The sequence below is a fragment of the Lonchura striata genome, chromosome 10 (assembly GCF_050655825.1).
Source record: "Lonchura striata isolate lonStrDom1 chromosome 10, ASM5065582v1, whole genome shotgun sequence".
Classification (NCBI taxonomy): Eukaryota; Metazoa; Chordata; class Aves; order Passeriformes; family Estrildidae; genus Lonchura; species Lonchura striata.
This window is the reverse complement of record NC_140712.1, coordinates 14,178,154-14,200,896: the sequence shown is the minus strand read 5'-3', so window position 1 is coordinate 14,200,896 and position 22,743 is coordinate 14,178,154. Positions and strand designations below refer to the sequence as shown.

Sequence of the window (22,743 nt, the reverse complement as noted above, 5' to 3'; positions counted from 1 at the left end):
CTTTTGGTAGGACTTTTCAAAGATGTAATGAAAATTGCTGAGGTTTAAGACTGATGAAATTTCCTGTGCTGGTGGCTGGAGCTCTGTACTTTGTGATGATGAAGATTGAGTGGAAACTCCTTCAAGTGTGAAGTAGGATAACAACTTGTTTTTGCAGTGTAGTTACAGTTGTTAATCCTCACAATGCAATGCCTTTTTGGTTAGGTAGCTCTTCTACTTGCACTGTTGGGTAGCTGATTTAAAAATAAAATAAAGAAACAATCCCCTCAAAAAGAATCTCTGTTGTGATCTAGTGAAAAACACATTGGAAGAATACTGTTCTGGACAGCATAATCTGGACTGTGCTTTAGGGGTATGTGATCAAGATGGGCAACTTGCCAGTGATTGTAAAAAGATGTAAGGAAAGTGTAGTCTCTCAACTATGATGAAATGCCTTCTGTGATACCTGTTGGAACTCCACTAACATTAGGAGGGAAAGGTAAGATTCACTGATGAGAGGAACAGTAGTGGATCATTTTAACAGCCCTTAGGCACAAACTTAGCTGTGCAGGATGCCTAGGCTTTTGAACAAAATTCAACATATTCTTTATTTTCGCTTCATAGCAATGGTATTTTCACACTTAAATGTCCCTGGTCACTTTACCCATGCTAGCTTTTTTTGTGACTGACCAAATCCAACCTAAACTATATAAACTTGTAGAACTGGTAGTTGATGTAATCTAAAAATGTGTTAGACAGCATTAGAGCTGTATTTTTTCCTAGGGATGTCAGACATGTAATTAATTTAGTTACTACCTTGATGATTAAAATAGAAACAATCCCCAGTCATATACATAGTTAAAGGGCTAGAATTCCTCCAGGTCCTTGTGTAGGTTGTGATAAGAAACCCACAAAGCCTAAGTGGAGCCTCCCTAAAGGCTTGGCTTTGGCTGGGTGTCACTGAGGTTGTATCTGAGGCAGAGAGCATGGTGACTATTACAATTCTACAAGGAGCTGCAAGGACCTGGCAGCATGCAGCAAGCTCCTGTATCACTGCTGACATCACTGTGAAGGATAAAAATAATCTTGTTTTGCAGGTGCAGAATGTGAGCTTTGGTTTGCTCAGGGTTGTGCAGGAAGTTTGGTAGATGGAGGAAACTTCTGTGTAATGCAGTTAGATTGTAAAATGATCCTTCAGCCTGGTTCTAAATGTGTGAGAAGCAAAGGAAGAACATTATGAGAAAATATCAATATTTAATATCCTGCCTTTAGTAGAGAAAATGAAGCATGGATTACTGGGCTACATTACCATGTTCTGCTGAATTGCTACTGTTGAACTTAGAAGAAATATGAATATTAAATATTTGTCATTTTTGGAGACAAAGTGCTAAACCCACTACAAGTTAAATTCTAATAATTCAATCAAGATGGAAGCTGAGGCTTGCTTTAAAATATACATTTGGTGAAATTCAGGGTTCCCTGGCTTTCATGAGGCTTTCATGTTGGTTGATCTCTGCAAAGGAGTTGCAGGACTACAGAAAATAAATAAATGTTCCTTGATGGTCTTTAATTTAAATAGTGCTTACACATAGGATATAGCTTTACCCATTAAAAAGAGAAGCTGTTTTTCTTGACAGCTGAAATTATAAAGTACCATAACATTGCAGAGTAGAAAATAGAAAAATTACACAACTTAATGAATTGCCTTTATTTTAAGTTAGTGTATAATTAATATTATTTAGGAAGTCAAAAAAGAGAGAAATCTTTTTCTATAAATCAAAAGTAAAGCATTCAACTCAGCTAATGAGTTTTTTGTTTTCTAATCACATAAATCACTGTACTTATTTTCCCAATGTATAATGTCAGATTGTATTAACCCTAACATTCATAGCAAAAATTGTCAGAATATTTAGTGTTTTACTAATTTTTTGTGAAATTTGCTTACAACATTTAATTATTTAAATCACGCATTCCATTGCATGTCAGAGCTTGAAAATGCATTATCAAGTCTTGTAATAAAGTCCATATTTTTATATATCTTTTTTTTGTGAATAAATTAGAAATGTTTGAATGAATTTAAATTAGCAGAACATTTTAGGTAAAAGCATCTGCTGTAGGCATAGGCCTTAATTTGGTAATATTACAATAAAAAATCATAGCATGTATTCTACTTGCATTCTGTTAATTCATGAGTTACACCTGATGGATGCCATACAGGTTTTTGTCTCACAAGTTGGTGCATTTCATTTTAATCCTACTGTGTGCCCATTAGCAACTATGATAGTACAGTTTGAAAAAAATATTTAGAGATTTAATCCTTTCTGCTTTATCACAGTTATTTTTTGCTTTCTAGGATAAATATCAAAAACCTTTTAATACTTTATAAATCAGAAGAATTTCTTACTTTGTGCTCAAAATATTTGCTGTCTCATATGACATATGGGTAGATTTTCCTTCTTTTGCCTGTACTGGAGTTTAACACTGGAAGGGACCATTTACATTTTTATTTTCTAATTCTTTGCTTTGGATTTTTGAAAAAAATCTGTCAATTATTAAAAATTTAGATTGGCATTAAATGAATGTGTCTTTGATGAACCATTGCCATTAAAAACATAGCTATTGGAACCAAGCAAGGCATGTTCCAGGCACTGATGTTTTTCTAAGAATAGAAAGTCAGTACATTTTTGTGGTTGCCTCTGACCATTAAGACTGGAGGAAGGTTCTTGGAGAGAATTTCTAGCCAAGCCATGTACAGGTAATCAGACACTGCTCCTTTTCTTGCCACAGGGAGGCTCCTGTTTGGGCAGAGGGAAAAATATAATTATCATTATGAAGGCAGGGTAGCAGAAAACATTACTGTTCATATAAAACTCTGATATAATTACAAGATTGTTTTCATATCATTAGGCCTTAATTTGCAAACCCTTGCTCACGTGATTGTACTGGGTATGAACTGCTTTTGATTGTAACCTCAAACTGGTAAAGAATATTTTTGGTGTCATAAAACTCACACATAGTATGATTGTTTAAAAAGGATAAAAAGCCAACACATGAACAATTTTGCTGTCCATCAACCTATTTTCTGATCTGCAGATGCTGTGAGATGGGAGTTTTAAAATTTGGGTCAATTTGTGGTAAGCACTATATGACCATCCCTGTTTTTGAGACTGAATTGATAGAACTGTAGAGTTTTATCTGTGCATCACAGGTGCAAGCTAATTTATTGAAGCTGTGTATAAAAAAATGTGTCTGTAAATAAAAATAGATTCTGGAAAGGGCCTTTTTTGGTAATTTATTGGTGGCCTCTTTTCCTTTATACAAGGAAGATTCATACTCAGTGCAATCACAGAGAAGCATCAGTCCAGATGCAAGTCCTCCAGAAGGTACTTAAAGGATTACTTTGTGCTCAGTGAATTACCACAAGGGTTTCTGTAGCTCCAGTTCAGAATCCCATTACACATTATTCTTAGAATCAAAAATCTTGCAACTCACAGGACAATGAGGTTGGCTGCTCTCGAGTGCTCTTGTAAGAGTTCATTCAGACGGACTTGGCGATAACTCTGATTAAAACACAACAGGAAAAGAAAAATACCAGTTAGGTCAGTGATCCTCAGCTCTGGTGCCTTATGGACTTCCACACTCCCCCTTGCCTGCAAGATTTTCTGCTGTTGCTTTGGCAGCACTGGAAGCCAGGTCCAGAGTCTCAGCCATGGCAAAATATGAGGCTATGCCACACTTTTTGATTGGTGTAGTTATTTTAGGGCCTCTCTAATGTTCACCCCATGTAAGGTTTCCTGGAGATAGGGATTATTTTTGTACTGAACTTACTTTATGATTGAGCTCAAGCCCTCGATATTTTTATGGCTTAACCACAAGTCACAGGGAACAAGAGACCAGGGCAGGTTTATTAAGATAGATGTATCTCAACTGATTTTTGTAAATTATTTTCTCTTTTCCTGGAGAAAGTAAAAAGATTTTTCTCCATTCAGATCTTAAATTTTCCTTTACAGAAGTCACTGTTCTTGTTATGTAGGTAAGAACCCTCATAATGTAGCCAGCTGTAACCTCATGAGAATCATCCTATAACATCACCCTTTGCTTGTGCTGACAGGTTTTTATCTGTTGAATTGTAAATGTGTTCTAATGTGCTCTGTAAATTCCCAGAACTGCCCTACTTCTGAAGGTAAGGAGCATGTCTTTCCAGATGTGTAAGCTAAACTTTTTGTTGTCCTTGTTTTACAGAGTAATTTGGCATTTTCATATTGCTGTTTCTCTTCAACTTTTGAGGAATTTTTCCAGTTCCTTAATTAGTGACCTAGACCAGACCAAGTTTAATCACATTTTTTTTCTGTTGTTTCCTCACTAGTTCTGCATGCAATTGTCTCTGATTATATTCCTGTTGTCTTTTATACTGAGGTGTTTTAAGAGCTCCGAGTCTCACTTTTTGGTAATTTAAGGTGAGACTAATTCTAAGGATTTCTGCCCATAGCTGACTATATAACCTTCTGCTGATTATCAGCTCCATGATGCGGGTAGCACAGTGAGCAGTCAGTCTGCTTCCCAGCTGCTGCAGTCAGTAGTCTTGTGTGATCTTAAATCATTATTGATTTCTGCTTATGTTAATATGTCAGGCTGTGACTTCTGGCAGCTCTGAGCTCATCCTTGCTCTGTTGAGGAAGTTACCAGGACCATAAAGTGGAGATAATTAAACTCCCAGTGTACTCAGGGTAATTCCACAGGAACCATAACTAAAATTGCTAGATTAATTCTCTGTGAGTTAGAGGAGAACTTGTCTCAAGGGTGAAAGAGTTTGCATCCTTTTGTCACTGGCCTGATGAAGCTGGTGGTTCATTGGGAAAAATGTATTTTTCCAACAAATATAAAGAGCAGACTGGGTTGTAATTGACCCAGTGGATCAGCCAGCATCAGCCTTGAACTTCCTCTGAACTGCAGGAGAGCTCCTGCATGGTAGACTGGTTTAGTCTTCACCCTGCCAATAAGGTAAGAATTCATGCTCAACCCTGCCTTTGGAGAAATTTCTAGTTTAGTTGAAGTGTCTGGACGCAGTTCTAAATTGCCCAAAGTGGTGAATGTTTGGAACTGCACTCTTTGAGTCAAGCTCCAAAACAGTGGAGCCATTTAATAAACCTCAGCAGACTCAATTATCTCAGGCTCAGTGCAGTAACTGTGGCTTCTGGTTCAGAGGTGGTTTTCATCTGGCTGGCTTTGATGTGGGCAGAGCTTCTCATCAGCCTAGAAAATACTGTGTAAGCATGCCAAAGTCTGAGAGAGCTCAATAATGCAATCATAACACACCTCTGCAGTGTTTACAATATAAATCCAATCTGTAAATATCAAATACAGGTTTGTACATATCATGTTTCTAATGCCATATCTGGTATTTCACTTTTTCTTACTAATCTCTTCAAACATCTGGAGGGTAAGAAAAGGTGCATATGTAAAGAGGTAGGTAGGCAAGGCTTTACCTTCTCCTTGAATGCTTCCAGCTCTGCATCTGTAATTTTCCATGGAGCCTCTCGCTTTAATTTCTCAGCAGTTGTGATATCTTTGCAGCTTTCGTGCAGGCGATATGGTTCAATCATCTCTTCAAAGAATTTCCAGCTGAAACAGGAATTACAAAGGAGGCCTTGCTGCAGGGTATGAACTCACAAACTTATTTCACAGTCACTGTGTATGACGGGCCTCACTGATAATAATTATAGCTGAAAAACATGCAAAATCTTTAACTATTCTTTGCTATATTGTGCCCCAAGTTATATCTGTGCCACTTCTGTATGTTTGGGTTATTTGAGAAGAATTAAAAGGTTATATAAGGATAATTAAACACTGCATTTAGCAGAGAATTTTCTGTGTTATCCTGGTTCTAGCAAAAATACTGAAATGGGTTTTACAGTAATTGCAAACTGCAGTATATTGGTTACTAATATTAACAATGAATATGAGTCTCCTTGTTTATTATTTTAGCACTAAGTGGACCAATCACCTCACTGAAATGGTTTTACTGATGGTTTTAATGCAATGGATAAACAGGTGATACAAATTCCTGTGACAAGGGGAGAAGGAAACATTGTAGGGTTTTTTTGCTATATGTGGACTCAGAATTGCGTTCAGATTTTCTCTAAATTTCAAGTTGTTTCTTGAACTTTTGAAAGTTTTCATCTGGAGAACCTTATTGTCCTTCAATACTTCCTTGCTTGCCCATTGTTGAAAATTTCTAGTATGCCACAGAGACCTCAGGGAGTTTCTTTTGTGTGGATGTGAGTGTATTTCCCTGAGCACTTGGTGCTGATGGGCCTCATTGTGGCAGACTGGGCACAGGCTAGCCTTGGCTGTATGGCCAGGAAGCCAAAAGATGGGTTAAAGGCTGTGACATGCAGCATTTAGAGTTGCTGTTGCTAAGTTGTCAGAGTTTGTCAACATCCTTATTGTCTCTTTCAGTATGTAAAATAGTGATAATCCTCTTATTATTAATGAAATAGATGGGGTGCCAGCTGGAAGAGAGATCCAGTGGGTCTGTCTAGGAAGTGTCTGGCGTATAACTGATTTGTTCAGTTCAGATAGTGCTGATGCAGCAAACGTGTGTTTTTTTATGTTAGTGCCAGATATTAATTCTTTTTGATACCTTATGTAAAATCACTGCATTGTACTAGAGGGAAAACAAGCTATGTATTGCACAGTTCTTTATATGATTAAAAGATTTTACCTGAGAGATCAAGAGGACACTAAAAGGAGACTTTAGGTATCTAGTTAGAAAACCTTTATATTCTTTATCTGCATTTCTTCAGTCCAAATCTCCAATGGTCCATAGAAACTCTGGTGAACCCTATATTGTTTCTGCAAAGTTCTATGTGTGTGTAGGAACAGGACAGAGAATGATGAAGAGCCTAATCTGGGATTGCACTTGAACCCAGTGGGAAGGCTTTGGTTGGAGTAAGGAGTGGGATGGCAGAGAGTATGGTAAGGTGGGCACATTTATGGAATTTTAAGATTAAACAATACTGTGAATTGAATTTAGGATTCAGTTATCACCTGAACAGCCTGCTGTATACTTTTTTCTACATAAGCAGAACAAATAGACAATATCTATGTAGATATGTTTTCAAAAACAAGGACTTTAAGTTTTGGGTTGTTTTTTAAATTTAACTAACACAGTTGGAGGTGGAGCTTTTTGAGCATTGTTTTACCAACTTCCTAACCTCTGTTTAAGAGCATTACTTATGTCGATAAGTTAATTTTTAAAACTATTAAGCCTTCATTATATCTGAATGATAGGGGAACATTATACGATTGACCTCATAGGAGAGAGGAAGTATGCTTGTGTTTGACCAGAAAAATGTTGTGAATTTATTGTAAAACCCAGAAGACTGAGTTGACAGTTATGGTAAATTTACAGGAGAATTGTGACTGACTGGAGTCTATTGCAGCCTAAATAAATACGAGAAGTCATCACAAAATGTCTGTTAAATTTAGTGGCTTATAAGTATGGTCTCTAATTAGTCTTTATAACATAAAGAAAAATACTACACATGGTTTTGACCCTTTAAGCTGTGCTTGTTAAAAGTTCTTTTATTTTTCCTGCTGTTGGTACTTAGAAAATTATAACCATGAAGTGTCAGTGTTATTTTCTGTATTGTGCTTTGTTGTTTTTTTTTCTTTTAATTTTCAACATGAAAGAAATAAACTCTAGATAAAGGCTGGCTACTAAATAGTGGATTTTGGTAATGCTTCTTACCTCTCTTTGTTGGGCTTTATATTGATATCACAAATGATATTAATATCAGCAAATTTTATTCTGAATTTGCTTAGGAGTGAAGCCATCCTGAAAACAAAAGAGAGAATGTTTTATCACTGTACTTTGGAGTGCCTTATATCAAAGAACACTTGTAAATGAGTTAGACAGCTGCATTTTATATCTTATCTAACTATATGACAAATTACTTTAAATGCTTTAGTGTTTCAATTTCTAGTTACAGAACTGGATTAATGTGATTGCTGTAGCATAATTCATTTAATTGATGATTGATGAAAAATCACAAAATAGAAAGAAATTAATAGCAGACAGAGGATGTTTACATTTTGGGAAAATAATGATACTCAAAGTATTCCCAAAGGCTTGAGTTATAAAGGAAGAATAGTCAATATACAGTAGGTCAGAATTCTCTAAGATTTACAGAAGGCTTCTGTTACTCTGTTACTGTCAGAATGTTGTGGATGGAGTTTTACAATACTGGTAGTGCATGTGTTGGTGAAAATTTGGTCCAGAAAGTCCAATACTTAAAGAATCATCTTTTTCATTTATGAATTTATGTTGATCCACTCACATGTTGTCTTTACACATGTTCATTAAAAAATAGTTTTCTTTTCTGCCCCACTTGGCAGAAGGAATAGTTGATAGTTTTTTGTGTGTTTGTGCTGAGGATAGAGAGGTTTAACTAGGTCAGTTTTGCCCTTGTTTAAACTCATGGTTGGGATCTTGTGGTTCTTATCCACACCTCCTTCTCCCACCTCCTTTTTGACTTTTTTTGTTTCTATTTTTGGCATGTAAGCTTTGGATTTTGAAAAGGTCAGAGATTTCCTCGGAGCAAACCACAGTACAAACACATATTTGTTTATGACCTGAGAGTTTACACTTTCTTTTTAATGTATTTATATAAAAAGAGCATACAGCTTTTATAAATCTTGATGTCCCTGGTGGCAGTCCCTGTTTTGAACATGATAAAGAGTAAAATCTCAACTTCTGTGAAAAGGTTTTAATATTTGGGGAATTACATGCTAGTAAAAATTTGACTTCTGAATTCAAAATACATGGCTGAAATTGTACTTGGATGATTTTGTATTAGATCTGCCTAGGGAATGGAGCAATCACCCAGTCCAGATTTGTCTCTTTGAAGGCTTTTACATGTAGGCCATGTTTTGAAGAAGGCTGGTGTTTAGGTAGCAATACAGACACATAAAGCTTTCTTGGGGACAAGCTGCGTCCTTCTCAGCTGTCCTAACCATGCTGTTTACTTGGGCCTGTGTGGGATAAGCAGTGTCTGCAGGTGTCAGAACTGCCTCTGTGGAAACTTTGTGTTTTGACAAATCCCATTTTCAAAATTTCCTACTTGCAGCAAAATCAGGTGACTAGAGAGTTCAGGTTCAGGAGCCTGTTTGCAATCCTGAGCAGCCAAAACTGGGCAGACTCTGGATAAGGGACAGAGAACACTTCCCAGCAGGTCCTTGAGCAGCTCTAGGGCTTTTTTTACCTAATTATAAGGATAGTTTGTACAAACACTTGTGAATCTCTTCTGCAGAGGTACATGTTTAAAATGGATGGAACCACAGTGAACTTTGCTCTATGCATTCCCTTTTCTTTAAGGGAGCATCCTGTGGCAGCTGCCTTTCCAAGGCACTGTGTTGTAATCCTAGTGAAGCTGGTGATTCTAACCCCTGTCTTTGCACCTCTCTCACTTGTTTGCCCCTGGAGTTTTGGCTGGAGATGTTGTTTTTAATTTTCTACATGGTGCTTCTGCTCTTTGTTAAGAAGTCACTAACTTTCATCCCAAACTGAGCTGCTTCCGCTGGTGCTGAAGTGGCTGTGCCTGTAATGTGTAAAGTGCTTAGGAAGGAAAGGTCCTACTTCCAGTGGTGATAAAAATAAATTTGTATTTGTACCTTTCATTTGCTCAAAGACAAATGATGATTATGAAATCTAGACTTTAAAACACTGAGTAAAATCAACTTGACCTTAAAGTTGATTAACTTGCACTTTAACTTCTTTATATTTTACCACAGTTAATCACATTTATGTGAGTTATCTGTCCATGCTATTTGCATATGAGAGCTTCATGTGCAATTTTACTTCCTGTTACCTGGACTATCTCATGTGAATCCCATAAAAGTAATTATATTCTCATTACAGAGGGCAGACTGCACTTCTCAGAGAAGGGAATATGAGCTATTAATGGGAAAAAGTGCTGGATGTGAGTTTCCTTTGGTAATTACCATTTGCAGAACCTTAAGGGTATGCCATAAGCTTAACACCTTTCAATCAAGTACTTTTTTTTTTCATGCTGCCCACAGTACCACAAACCAGTTGTGGTGAAAATTTCCCACCTTCCTGCTGTATATGCATTATATTCAGCATCAATTCTAATTCTTTAAACAAGTGAGACAAATAAAGTTATATTTACACTAGTTTTTCTTCTTCAATCCTGTTGACTTTTCCTCCAGTGAAGATCCTTAATTTACAATTCTTCCACTTCTTCCTGATAGTTAGAATGTAAGGAATTAGGATTGTTAGACCTGAAACAACACAGAAAATTGGAAGAATATCAAATGAGGGCATTGTATGGTAAAAATTCCATCTTTCACTTCAGCAGTATTGGATGTAAGTTAATTTTAAAACATTTAAGGCTGACCTAAAGTTGAGTATGTAAACTTAATAAAATCAGTTTTATGCAACTTCAAGTCTGTTTTTATATTTGGTAACAGAGAACTCTCTCTCCCTATGATTCTTACTCAAATTCCTTACCTCCATCATCGAACAGCCACCAAATGTCAATTGTACCTTTTCCTTGCTTCTTCTTAAATTGAGTGCTGGCTTCTAGCAGCCTCTGATTGAATTCACCCACGTGCATTGACTGCATGGTGTTAATGGTGCTCTCTGTAATGAGAAAGAAAAAAATGTGGAAGGATGTCTGATAAGTGAGGCAATAAGTAGCTTTAGGGAGCCAAATGGAGGGAAAGCTTCTGGAAAATGAACTGTTTCTGAAATAATTTCTACCCTTTAAATCTGAAAAAGAAGGTACAGAGTAGATGCTTTGGACTTCTAATTTTCTCATACACACAAACCGATGCTTGTGTAAGACATTGTCACTAGACTATAACGTTTTGAAAAAGGTTACTTGATTATTTGTTCTCTCTCTTTTTAGTAAATGTAAAATTCACTGGGGCCTTAAAAAGCAACTGGGAAATATCTGATAGATTTTAGAAGTAAATGTGTCATTTTGCATCCTTTACAAGCTCAGCTGTTTTGTAAAATACAGAGCTCCGTGAAAGGTACAGTCAGAGTGGATGAAATGAGCTGATGGGGTGCAGGGGTAGCATAGGTGAAGCTGCAAGTTAGAAAACACAAGCACATATGGCTGTTTCCCTATGCTGACATGGTCCCTGGTAATTGGAAATAAATTTTGGTTCTTGCTGTTTGCCTGGCTGGCTTTAAAAGATACAGTCTTGACTCTCTACTAAGAATAACTTCTCTCATTCCACCTTTGGAGGCCTCTGGCTTTATTTCTGCTTCTCTTTCAATGATTTCAAAGAGGTGGTGTCAGAGCAGTATTCTAAGTGGAGCAAACAGGCTTCTTTAGAGGTTTTACTCTGATATAGGTTCTGAAAATGCCTTGTTTGGTTTTCCTGTGTTTGTGGAGTGTGTACAGGATAGTTCCAAAGCAGTTATTGGCTTTCCTCTACAGTTCTAGCATCTCTACTGGGAGATTGAACAACTCTAGGGAGTATGAACATAAAAACAAAACAGAGAGGTGGGGCTATTTATTAACATAATCTAGCTAATACAGAGAGCCAAAATGTGCAATATATATTTACTTTATGCATTTCTCAACTAAATTGAAAAGGGAAGTCAAAACAGGGGTACACAGTCTTGGTGCACTTTTCATAAAAACATATTCTACTGAAACAAAATGAACTGAAGCCTGCCAGCTGAAGAATAATGGCATTTTATGTTCCCAGTCTGTAGATTCTCCTGGCACCTGCGGGAGTTGCATGCACAGCCAGTTGTAATTGTCTCTGCAGGTGAAAACTCTCAAAATACATGTTTGTGTACAAGCATGGCTTCAGGTGGGTCATTATCATTACAGCCTAGCAGTTGTGAAATGAGACCTTAAATTGGGTCTGTATCATTTCACTAAATCTGAAATGTAATATTGACTTCATCACCTACACATTAATGTGTTAGTTATTTGACAGTATGCTGTATATATACTTTCAGTACTTTTACCACCTTCACTTGTGCATTTTTATGAAATTATGCTAAGACTATAGAGTAGTTGTGCTATTTTTACCTGTTTTTCAGCTGTGTACTGAATTTGTGTGTGTGTATGTTAAGTAAAGTAAGAATGCTTGTTCTGTGCATATTATGCATATGTTCTTATTTTCTTTAGAGAGGGGGAAAAAAGGCCTCTGTTTTAAAGCTTAAAACACCCTATTAAAAAGACAAAACCAATCCCAAAACCCCTGAATCAACTTGATCTGAATTCCTCAAACTTTAATAACCAAGTTCTGTTTTTGTCAGGTAGAAGTGAACATAAGCTGAGCTGAGAAGTTTGCCTAGCAAGTGAGGGGAGATGGTTGTGCTGCAGACAGAATGTCCTGTGAGCAGAGGATGTCACTGTGCTGCATTACAGGGCTGTGGCCACCATGGTTTGCACAAGGGAGGTGCTGTTCCAGGGGCTTCTGTGTGGCTCAGGAGTTTTTGGCTTGGAGTAAATTCCAGTTTGCATATTGATAAAAGTGTGATGCATTGAAGGGTTGGGGATAAGTTGTCATTTTGGAACTTACCCTTCTTTGTTTCGTGTTTTGAGATATTCAATGTGCTGGCTTTTTTGAAGAATCCACAGATGCCCCTTTTTCCTTCTTCAAAATCATTTTCTTTAATGGTGGCTTCGAGTGCCAATCTCTCCTGCTCCAGTTTCTCTAATTCCTCTGTATATCAGAAAAAGTAAGAGAACTGGTAACACATTGCTTGTCTTTTAAATTTAATCCCTTACTGAGCTAATGGTGATGCTGTAATTGGTGTTGTGGTACTTTGTAGACAATGTAAAGCTCCTGGTATGAAAATTTCTTTTTAAATGATTTTTTTTTTTTTGCAAACCAGTAGGGAGAAGGAAGCTGAGATCACCTCTGGAAGCCCTAGATTGGGGTGCCTGTGCCTACAACACTGTGGTGTGCCAGATGCTCTCAGGTTGTCTCTTCTAAATCAAATTCATTGTTATGACATTTTATAGTTGCAGGAGATATTATTTATTGGATTATGTTTGTGGATGCTTAGTTGGTTTCTTTAGCCAAGAATTTGAAAAGACATTAGGAAAGCTGTTTTCCTACACTCAGGAAATGGAGGTATTTAGTTCTAGCTTGTGGGTCTCCTTTCTTAGAACAAAGTCTCGTGGTTTGTACTTTGAAAATCTCAGAAATACATAAGGATTATGAATATACAATCATTCTTGATGAAGAAGTATTTTTCATGGTTTTTTAAAGCATTAGTTGTAAAGATGTAAGATTTAGCTAGTTAACTCTGTAAACTTAGTAATACACAAGAACAATTTAATCTTAGCAATATTAGACTTTTGTTGAGAAAAAGGTACCATGTGTTATTGTGGAATATATTATGGTGAGGCAGTAATTAATATGATCCAGGCATTTTCCTGCAGAAAAGTTTTTTCATAAGGAGATCTTCTGTTTGAGTAATACATTAGCTAAATATGAGGTAAGTTCATTTAAGACGTGTTAAAAAAGTAGAATAAACCCTTGCTAGCTAGATGCTATTAGCTCTGTTAGCACTCTCTGTTGCCAACAGAAAGATTATACTTTCTTTTACTTTTTAACCAATGACATATACTTGTGATTATTAGACATGGTGACAGCTACAAGCTTAATGGTTGCTCAAAACTAAAATTTCAGTTATTCTATGGAACAGAATGCTGTACCAAGTATAAGAGAACACAATGATAATTGTTTTCCACTACAATGACTCTGTATCTGCTTCAAAGCATTTTCTTGTATTTGAGGCTCCCCCCTTAATTCTTTCTGACTCCTTGTGTCATAACACTTGGAGAACATTTTCTGATTTGTAAGATCGCAGAGTTGTTTTCCACTGCATTTTTACAGGTGTTCAATGAGTGTGTATTTTGAGCACTCAGTTTCTGACTCGCATCACTCAGAGACGGGCAGATACCTCTCAGAAATCACCAGGGGGTGAAGAAAAGGCTGATTATTTTGGAATCTTTTCTGAGTGCCTGTAGTTTTGCCCCGTGGGTCTCGGAGCACATCAAGCTACCGGTGCTGAGTGCTCATCTACCCCGTCACTCGAAGGAGTCTCCGGCCCCTTCCCGCTCCGCGGGGCGCTGAGCGGCCGTGGCGGCGGGCGGCCAGCGGGCGGCGGCAGAGAGCCGCGGGCCCGGCCCGGCTGCTCCGGGCCAACCGGGCCGGCGGGAGAGCCGTGCTGCGGGGGGTCCGGGAGTCGGGAGATCGGGGAGTCGGGAGATCGGGGAGTCGGGAGATCCGGGAGTCGGGAGATCGGGGAGTCGGGAGATCCGGGGAGTCGGGAGATCCGGGAGTCGGGAGATACAGGGAGTCGGGAGATCGGGGAGTCGGGAGATCCGGGGAGTCGGGAGATACGGGGAGTCGGGAGATCGGGGAGTCGGGAGATCCGGGGAGTCGGGAGATCCGGGAGTCGGGAGATACGGGAGTCGGGAGATACAGGGAGTCGGGAGATACAGGGAGTCGGGAGATCGGGGAGTCGGGAGATACAGGGAGTCGGGAGATCCGGGAGCTCCTTCCCTTTGCCACCCAAAGACTTCTCTCCCGAAATGGTGGCGGTATGGCAGAAGGGTTGCCCTCTCCCCCTGAGATACGCACTGCTAACCTAAGGAAGAATGAGCAAGGAAAGGGGAGGGAGAACGGGTGTTTACTGCGGATTTCAGATTTTTGTGTGGGTGGGAGCTCTGTGGGACTCAGAGTTCCACAGAAATGGGACCAAAAGTGCAGCTTCCCATTTCCTGTCTGTCCCAGAGGTATCAGAGGCAGATGGAGGAAGGTGTGCCAAGAGCAGGAAGGAAACGTGCAGCAAGGTGGCTGTGGCACAATATGACTTTATTGCTTTAGTCTGTGCCTGTGCTGGAACTGCTTTGGCAGTTCAGTTCTCTGGTGTGAAAAGCCCCTTAAGGTGTCGGGCTTGGACTCCTGGCACTGCCAGTGATCAGGAAGGATTTCAGGCAGGATTTAAACTGCACAAACAAAGATGAACTGTGGACGTTGTCAGTGTGGGAACTATTCTAGAACTATTCTAGAAAGCAGATGGTGACATAAGGAGTGTCAGAGTCCTCCTTATGCTGTGCATCTAACCAGCAGAGATACTCAGCTGTCGAGTCACTACATACCTTGAACCTGAAGGACCTGAGATATATCAAATCCTTGGCTAATTCTGATGATAATTACACCGAGCTCAAAATCAAAGGCATCACTGGAAAGAAAGAAAAAGAAGAGTAAACATGATTTTCCATTGTGCATGTTGATGAGGAAAGCTATTTTGAAAACATCAGTTAAAGTGTTCACAGAGAGGACAGACAGGTAAAATTGCAGAAGGAATTGTCCAAGATAAATTTGTAGTATTATCTTCCCTCATTTAAAAAAAGTTTGATTGGGCATTGGAACAGATCAGCTATTCCTGAAATGGGTCTTTCAGACAGCACTTTTTTAGGAACTAGGTTGCTATAGGGTATTTTTTTTCTCCCTTCTCTGAGGAAATAACACAGCTGAGGTGGGTTTTGTTGCTCTGTAACTTGCTTCAGCTTTACAGTGAATTTTGAGCAAGCATCTATGAGAACCCTGTTCTAAAATGACTGTTCCTAGCTAAATCCCAACCCACAGAGCTGCTGAGCCTTAGGCACACATGAGATTTGAAGCAAAGCTCTTCCTCTGTCTCCTAGGCTTAAAAGAAGAATTCCATGATGTTCTCTTATTCCCTTAGTATGTACATTAGAGTTGTTTTTCTCTGAGCTCCTGCCCACTAAAAATGGGAAAATATAATTCTGCAAAGGCATTGCTGACAGCAGTGCAGCTTCTTTAGCATTGTCAAGCCACATCAGCTCTGATGATGGCAGGTGTTTGCTAAGCAGATCCTACAAGGTGGAGAAGCCCATGAGCCTTTTTGATGGGCAATAACTTCAGCCACAGGGCTAGGATGTATGAGCCCAGGTTTGTACCGATGTCCTTGCATTGTTTCTACACATCAGATTCTCTATGGAAATGCTACATTAATCGAGTTTAAGAGGAGTGAAAAAGGAGGTACTGAGCTGACTTACTGTATAATGCCCACATAGTTCTCAACTTGAGTGGCAGGTGCACTTCTCCAGTCCTTCTTAAATCCGACTACCAGGGTGTTGGGTTTCATTCTACCCAAGCCTGAGGCCTGCCAATATTAAAACACTGCTTGAGAGAGGTACACATACATGCCTTTACTGTAAATGAAAAGTAATGGCAAAAGATAACTGAAGTAATGTTCTGGAGACACAACTAGATTGCATTTCATAAATGCCCTTCATGCTCATACCCATGCACAAAGCAAAAAGATTAGCTTTAAATCATTCCAACTATAAATTATTTTAGATGACAGAAGTGTAGTTTTGCTAAATTAGCATGCATTTGCATTTCTTCTGACATGCTCTCATTAAAATGGTTCAATAACTTGGAATCAAGAGGGAGTTCAAGAACTGTTTGTATGTTCATTCTAATATAATGTCATAAAGCTTTTATCAGCTTCAGAATACTCAGTAGATGAAATGGGTCTGTAGTCTTTTAAAACATCTCAGATACACAGAGAAGCCATAGGCTCCTAACAATGTTTTTTGCCTTCAGTTTGGAAACTGTTGCTGTTTCATTTGCTTTGTTCTTTTCAAAAGATTATTCAAAATCAACTGAGCATACTTTGTAGATAAAATGGTGGTTTATAAACAGGGAAAAGAAGTGGTTTGTCGAGATATTAGTTTGCCTTTAAAACTGGTTCTGGATGTTAAAATCTGGACTAGTAAGGGAAGTCAGATGTAGATTCAGCTAACCTAGTGTTTATAGAAATCTAAATATTCAGTGTATTGGGAACCTTTAGGTGGAGACACACAAAACACCAGCTTGTAAAGTTGCTACACTTGCCAACTTTTTACTACTAGCAAACAGAAAATAGGTAAAAACTCTTGGAACCTTGGTGGGTTTTTTGAGTAGCACTGTTTGTGTTGAAATCAGCAATTGTTGCCAATGTCCTTAGGTTGTGATAATGATGATATGGTTATCCTGTTTGCTGGAAGAGAATTATTTAGGGTCCAGTAGTTGACTTTGTCAATAGTGCTTAAGTAGTAAGGAAAGAAAGAGATAATCAGACTGTAGCAGTTCTCAAAAACATCAGAAAGATCTCCTACTGAGACAATGTATAAGATGAAGTGTCTTTGTGAGGCTTTTACAGAACAAAGGGATCTTTATTAATAGCATTTCATCATGCTCAATTGTACTGTCCATTCAGCAAGTGTACAAAGAGCCCTGGTAGGACACCAGTGGGTGACTTACCCAGAATATTTCAGTTGGCTCCCTACTGTCTCAGTTGGCACTGGTGTCTTTTCAGCAGTGTATTTTGTGCAAAGGATATGAATTTTCTCTACATTTTGCCTCAGTACCTATATGTTTAAATATTCATATATGTGAGAGAGGAAAGGAGATGGAAAAATGAAAACAGTGTCTCTGTGCCTTCATTATGGCCATTTTAAATGGACTGTTGGAAATTATCTCCTGCATTCTTAGAGTAATAGAAAAATATTGCAGACTTTTATTTAAATGACCTTCTCGCTATTTGCAGAAAATGTATATTACACATTTTCAGTTTTCATTTATTGCCAAAACATTCTCAGATATTTAATATACTGTATAATACCAAACAATATAATTGATTTGAAGTGTATCAAGTGTCAGCTGCATAGACATTCATATGTTGCTCTGTAGATGCTTCTCTTTTTTTCATAATAGTGTCTTGTTCATTTAGGAGAGAATCAGTCTGCCTTGTATCATAGATTAGATCTTTATGAAATAATCTGTAATATAATTTACATGGACTCCTAGAATGCCCCTTCTGTCTATAACATTGCCCATATATATGTAGAGCTTCTTCACAAGCTAATAGTGATATCTCACATAAAGGGATGCTTTGATGTACACTCTCCTGTGTGTTCTGTAAACAAAAAGCTTACTTGAAGTAGACTTTTGACTCCATCTCTGAAGCTGTCAGCTGCCACTGCTGCATAAAAGGCTTTTCTTTTGTTCTTTGTGAGCCAGGCCTGCTTTTTTTCCATGCCACTGTTCATCTCCTTAACACACAGCTTGCGTGGTCCCTGCATGATACAGTAAAATATTATTATTAAGGCTTTGTATTGTACATCACACAGTGATTTTGAAGGAGTTACCTAGTCTGCTGTGGGAGCAAATGGAGAGAGTCAGAAAAATACTTTCCAAAAAGGGTCCACAGAGATTCAGACCTTTGAAAATATCTGTGCTGCAAACATTATTCACATTCTGTTTGAGAGGGCTGAGGCTGTTAATGCTACTTAAATGCAGTGATTCTGACAGAAGGAAGGAGTACTATGGATTGTAACATCTTAAAAAAACATCTAAGGTATGATAAAGCATTTCAGAGTGAATAAAAGTCCCTCCCTGGCTTGACTGTGTAAAAGAGTCTCAGCAGATCTAAGTATACATGGTTAAGTTCCTGTCTACTGACATAAGAGAAAAGAGTTGATGCTCTGTAATTAAAGATGCAAATGCCTTTGTTGCCCGTTTTCTTTCAGTGGTCATCTGGTAATTTAATGGGAAAAAATCCATGTACATATCCAAGTCACAGAACATTGATATAACTTAAGAAGGATTTGATGCTGGATGTGTGAAGAGCTGGGAATAATAACTTGAACAATAAGCTTGAAGTTTCATTGTAAGTAAGGAGGGTAAACAAACAATTACAAAGTTTATATTAACAGAAGAGTGTTTGGGTTTTTTTTTTTTTTGGTATAGACAGGAATGAAATCTCAGTTCTTCATAGAAAGTATTAATATTAGAGAAACATGCCTAAGAATTCAGAAAACTTGCTGAAACTTAACTTTAGGAAGCTGCATAGTTTCAGGATCTTGTTGTGATTGGATCTATGCTTAATGAATGCAGTGGGAAATCTAACAATAATTATGGTAGGGAAGAATTAGGACCATTCATTTTTTATAGATTCATTTGATTTGGGAAGTATCACGTGTGGATCTTCTGTACACTGTTTCTGCAATGTGGCAGTGTCAAACGAATTATTCCTTTACTGCTCTAGAGGAATACATTATCTTGGCTGGACAGATTATTTTCTAGATTCTGCAGTTCCATTTAGTGCCACGAGCTGTTTTGGGTTTTTTTCCCTCTCAAAATTAAAAGGGGACTGTAATACTTAACATTTTCTCCCTACACTATAAACCTATCTATTTTTCTTCTGTCCTAATGAGAGACTAGATTTTCATCCTCTAAGATACATAATTTGCTGTGTGTTTATATCTAGAAATTCGCTTTACTCCTCTCTCTAGATATCAGAAGAGCATGTTTATCCTCAAAATTAGCATTGTAACGGTTTTGCAGGAACCACTGCAAAGAGAGCTGAATTACTTGCGAAACCCCAACTCTAAAAATCAGTGACAAAGCTGAAAATTGAACCTGGTAATTTGACTCTATCACAATAACTCTTCAAATTTTGTGTTTTGCGTGATTTGGGGGCTTTCTGTTTTCTAAGCCTAAAGTCTTTCCTTGTAATATTTTTTTTCCTCCAAACCATTTTTTGGTTCACCTACTATGAATTTTGATATGCATCTCAGTGAGGCATTTACCAGCAGGCTTTATATCAGTTGATAGCTTTCGTGTCAAGAATTATGACAAATCTTTTTGGTGGCGTGCACAGCTGCCAGTCAGCACCAGTGGGAACACCGTGGGCTGGGTGAGAGCAGGATGTGTAACAGAGAACTGCAGCCCCCAGTAGTGCTGGGTGTGCAGACTGGGGTGAGTCCCCTTACCGTGTACACTTCACAGCAGATACACAGCCCGTTGTTCTTCGTGAAGGCATGGGTGATGTCCAGCAGAGCAGGCCTGACCATAGGAGCTCCTGTTAATGCTAGGCACTGGGGTCTGATGGGGAAAAAAGAGGTTGTATATAATTTGTACAGATTCAGGACAAGCCATTCTAGTGTTCACTAGAAATCTTACCTGAAGTTTTTAACGTGGTCTTCCACTGTCGTTAATGCCAGAGCGCTGTCTAAGGCATTAACAAAGTACAGAGCCTGCGTAGAGGAGCCCCAGTTTACCTCTGCATATAATAAAGATAAATAATGCATGTTAAACCACAGGCTTCTCCCTACATTCTGTTGCAAAAATGAGCAATGGTGTTCTCTATGAAGAGCAGAGTATATTCTCTTGTACTTCATAGATACAGATCTGTTGTTCTTTGTGCTTCATAATAGAAGGAATTGGTTTTGCTTGTGTGATGCAGAAAACCCCATGCAAGTAAATAGTTTCATTCTTTATTTAAATGTTGTAGGGAATGTTCTTCCCCTGCTTAAAATTTATTTTCTTGTTTGTTACATTAACTTTGTGTCCTTCTCCCATTTAGAAAATGGACAGCCCTGAGTCATGTATGTGGCGTGGAATTTCAGGAGGTGCAAATGAAACCAGTAGAAAGAAACACTGCTAGTGCCTGTTTGCTCTGTTCTATTGTATAGGCCAAAAATGGGGCTCCAAACCCCATTTTAGCATATACATCTATTCTCATTATTGTGCAACTGTTTGATCAGTGCAGACATATAAAAAATGTCTTTCTACACTTTGAGATTTACATGAATGCAGATCAAGTCCTGTTATACCAAGAACAAAGCCAATATTAAGTGCAACTAAGTGGAGGTCTGTGTTAAGTCACCTTTGCTCAGGAATATTAGTTTTTTCCAAACCCTCCAGTTGCTGGTAAATTACTGCTGAACAAAACTCACTCTCTTAGCAGGAGACAGAGGGCTTTTGTACAGCAGCTTCAGTGAATTTAGCTAAGCTTTAAGGTTCTACTTTGCATCAGGGACACTGGCAATGTTCAAGGAAAGGGCAGAAATAATGAAATGTTTTTCTGGAGATAGGTTTGCTTTCCTGCAGCTGATGATACATTTACAGGGACAGAAGCACAGACCATCCCAGTGGGTGTGAAAGAGCACAGATAGGGAGGACAGACAACAGCAAGAGAAACAATAACACAGTCTCAGACCAGGTGTTGCTGTCCCAAGATAACTCCAATAAAAGTACATCTGTTGCTGGGAACTCTGCCTTTTTTATTTGTTGGTTTTGTTTTATGGTTTCTGCTGCAGAAGTAATTCAGGTGTTTAGCACCTAAATCTGGACCTGGGTTAGTTTTGTCCTGGATGTGAATAGCCAGACTGTCTGGCTTGTACAGCACACAGGTTTTTGAGGACAGCTCCTGTAGATTTGCTGAGCTACTAAGTGTTTTTTTCCAGCAGTAAAGTGGGCCCATCTGTCTTGATTTATGGGGGAATTGTAAGGAGGTGCTGGAGGATGATCAGTTCATAAGTAATTCAGCTTGCATTTTTGCTGTATAATGGACAGCAGGTTTACATTTTGAGTGAGGACCCTGCATGAGTCAGCTTAAGAGCACTGCAAAATTCAGGTAAGGTTTTGTGTGTGGATGGAAAAAAATTATGAGAGCTACTCAAGTAAAAGCCCAAATGTCATAAAGATGTGGTGGGAGTAAACGAGTCTGCTGGAATGTTTACAGAAAACCTTGAACCACACTTGAGCTGCTTGTTAAACAGGTAGCCACCAGACTATCACCTTAATTTGTATTAGATAAAGTGGAGTTTAATGGGATCCTTCAGACTTCCCTCTAAATAAAGATAGCACAGAAAAATAATTTTTAGTTCTGTTAGCAAAATTAAGTCCTTTAAAATCCAGTCTAGCAGCACAACATGTACATGTAATAATAGTGGGGTTTGGCCTTACCTGGCTTCTTATATGTTACATAAATATATAGGAAGAGCTCAATGGCATAAGTGATGAGAGCTGCCCACCAGTTGATGACAAACATCACCCCACAGCACAGCAGGGCTCCAAAAAGTGACACCCACATGTTATAATATCTGAATGCAGGTCTCCAACCTGTTAAAGAGAATTGAAGAAATTGGAAGAGCATAAAATATATTGATAAAATGATGATCCATGATTTTTTTTATAAAACCCCACATGCAGTTTGTTTCAGGCTCTGTCAGAAGGGATGGGAGAGATATCTGTAAATTCTTAGGCACTCTATGTACAGCTACTTTGAGGTGTTATAGCTGATGTAGGCTTAAATTTATATATTTATATTTTTATAAATATATTTATATAAAATATTTATATTTTTAAATTTATAGAATACTGGTCTTACAGGTATTCTACTATTATCTTTCCTACTGCTTTTTTCAGCCTGGCTTTAAATAGCTATTCTGTTTATATGTATTTTTGCAAAATTAATATTTCAGAACATTAGAAGGAGATTACCTGTAACTCCAGATAATTGATGATTGAGTACTTTTGATGCATATATACAGAACTTACTATTGGTAGCTGAACGCTTACTGAGAGGAGTGTTTATCCCAATACTGTAAGTGCACCTGTCTTAAACTTGGAAATTGCCTGGCCTTGTGGCAGAAAAAGAAAATAATCTGCGATTGACTTTAAAAAGATATTATTCCTGCTGCTTTTCAGCTGCAGTACTGATTCCACCCCTGCTACCAATTAAAATGATGAGGCAAGCACTGAGCCTTCATGGTTTGCAGGTCTCTGCCAGGTGTTCTACAGAGCAGACTTTGGAGAGGGGAAAAACACAGAAGATACAAGAGGCTGAGCAACCCTATCTTGGATCATCTTTATAATGAGAGAATGGGA

The 22,743-nt window shown here is 38.3% G+C and overlaps 1 protein-coding gene and 1 long non-coding RNA gene across 5 annotated transcripts in view; one reads left to right on the top strand and one right to left on the bottom strand.

The window, feature by feature from the left end:
* Nucleotides 1-22,743, top strand: part of LOC144246950 (uncharacterized) — a 34,802-nt gene that overhangs the window by 1,324 nt on the left and 10,735 nt on the right. Inside the window, exon 3 of the long non-coding RNA XR_014957521.1 lies at nucleotides 5,554-5,637. This is a non-coding gene — a long non-coding RNA (uncharacterized LOC144246950). The remainder of the gene's footprint in view (nucleotides 1-5,553; nucleotides 5,638-22,743) is intronic.
* The window catches only part of SLC12A1 (solute carrier family 12 member 1), a 44,891-nt gene continuing 23,675 nt past the window's right edge, over nucleotides 1,528-22,743 (bottom strand). For all 4 annotated transcript variants that reach the window (XM_085588284.1, XM_085588283.1, XM_085588285.1 and 1 more), the window contains 13 exons: nucleotides 21,820-21,975; nucleotides 20,032-20,131; nucleotides 19,842-19,953; nucleotides 18,003-18,143; nucleotides 16,077-16,183; nucleotides 15,153-15,235; nucleotides 12,556-12,699; nucleotides 10,514-10,645; nucleotides 10,173-10,284; nucleotides 7,733-7,819; nucleotides 5,466-5,601; nucleotides 3,472-3,539; nucleotides 1,528-2,774 (listed from right to left, as the gene is read on the bottom strand). In XM_085588284.1, the coding sequence (XP_085444410.1) occupies nucleotides 2,639-2,774; nucleotides 3,472-3,539; nucleotides 5,466-5,601; nucleotides 7,733-7,819; nucleotides 10,173-10,284; nucleotides 10,514-10,645; nucleotides 12,556-12,699; nucleotides 15,153-15,235; nucleotides 16,077-16,183; nucleotides 18,003-18,143; nucleotides 19,842-19,953; nucleotides 20,032-20,131; nucleotides 21,820-21,975 (1,514 nt within the window). In that variant the 3' untranslated portion in view covers nucleotides 1,528-2,638. The remainder of the gene's footprint in view (nucleotides 2,775-3,471; nucleotides 3,540-5,465; nucleotides 5,602-7,732; nucleotides 7,820-10,172; nucleotides 10,285-10,513; nucleotides 10,646-12,555; nucleotides 12,700-15,152; nucleotides 15,236-16,076; nucleotides 16,184-18,002; nucleotides 18,144-19,841; nucleotides 19,954-20,031; nucleotides 20,132-21,819; nucleotides 21,976-22,743) is intronic.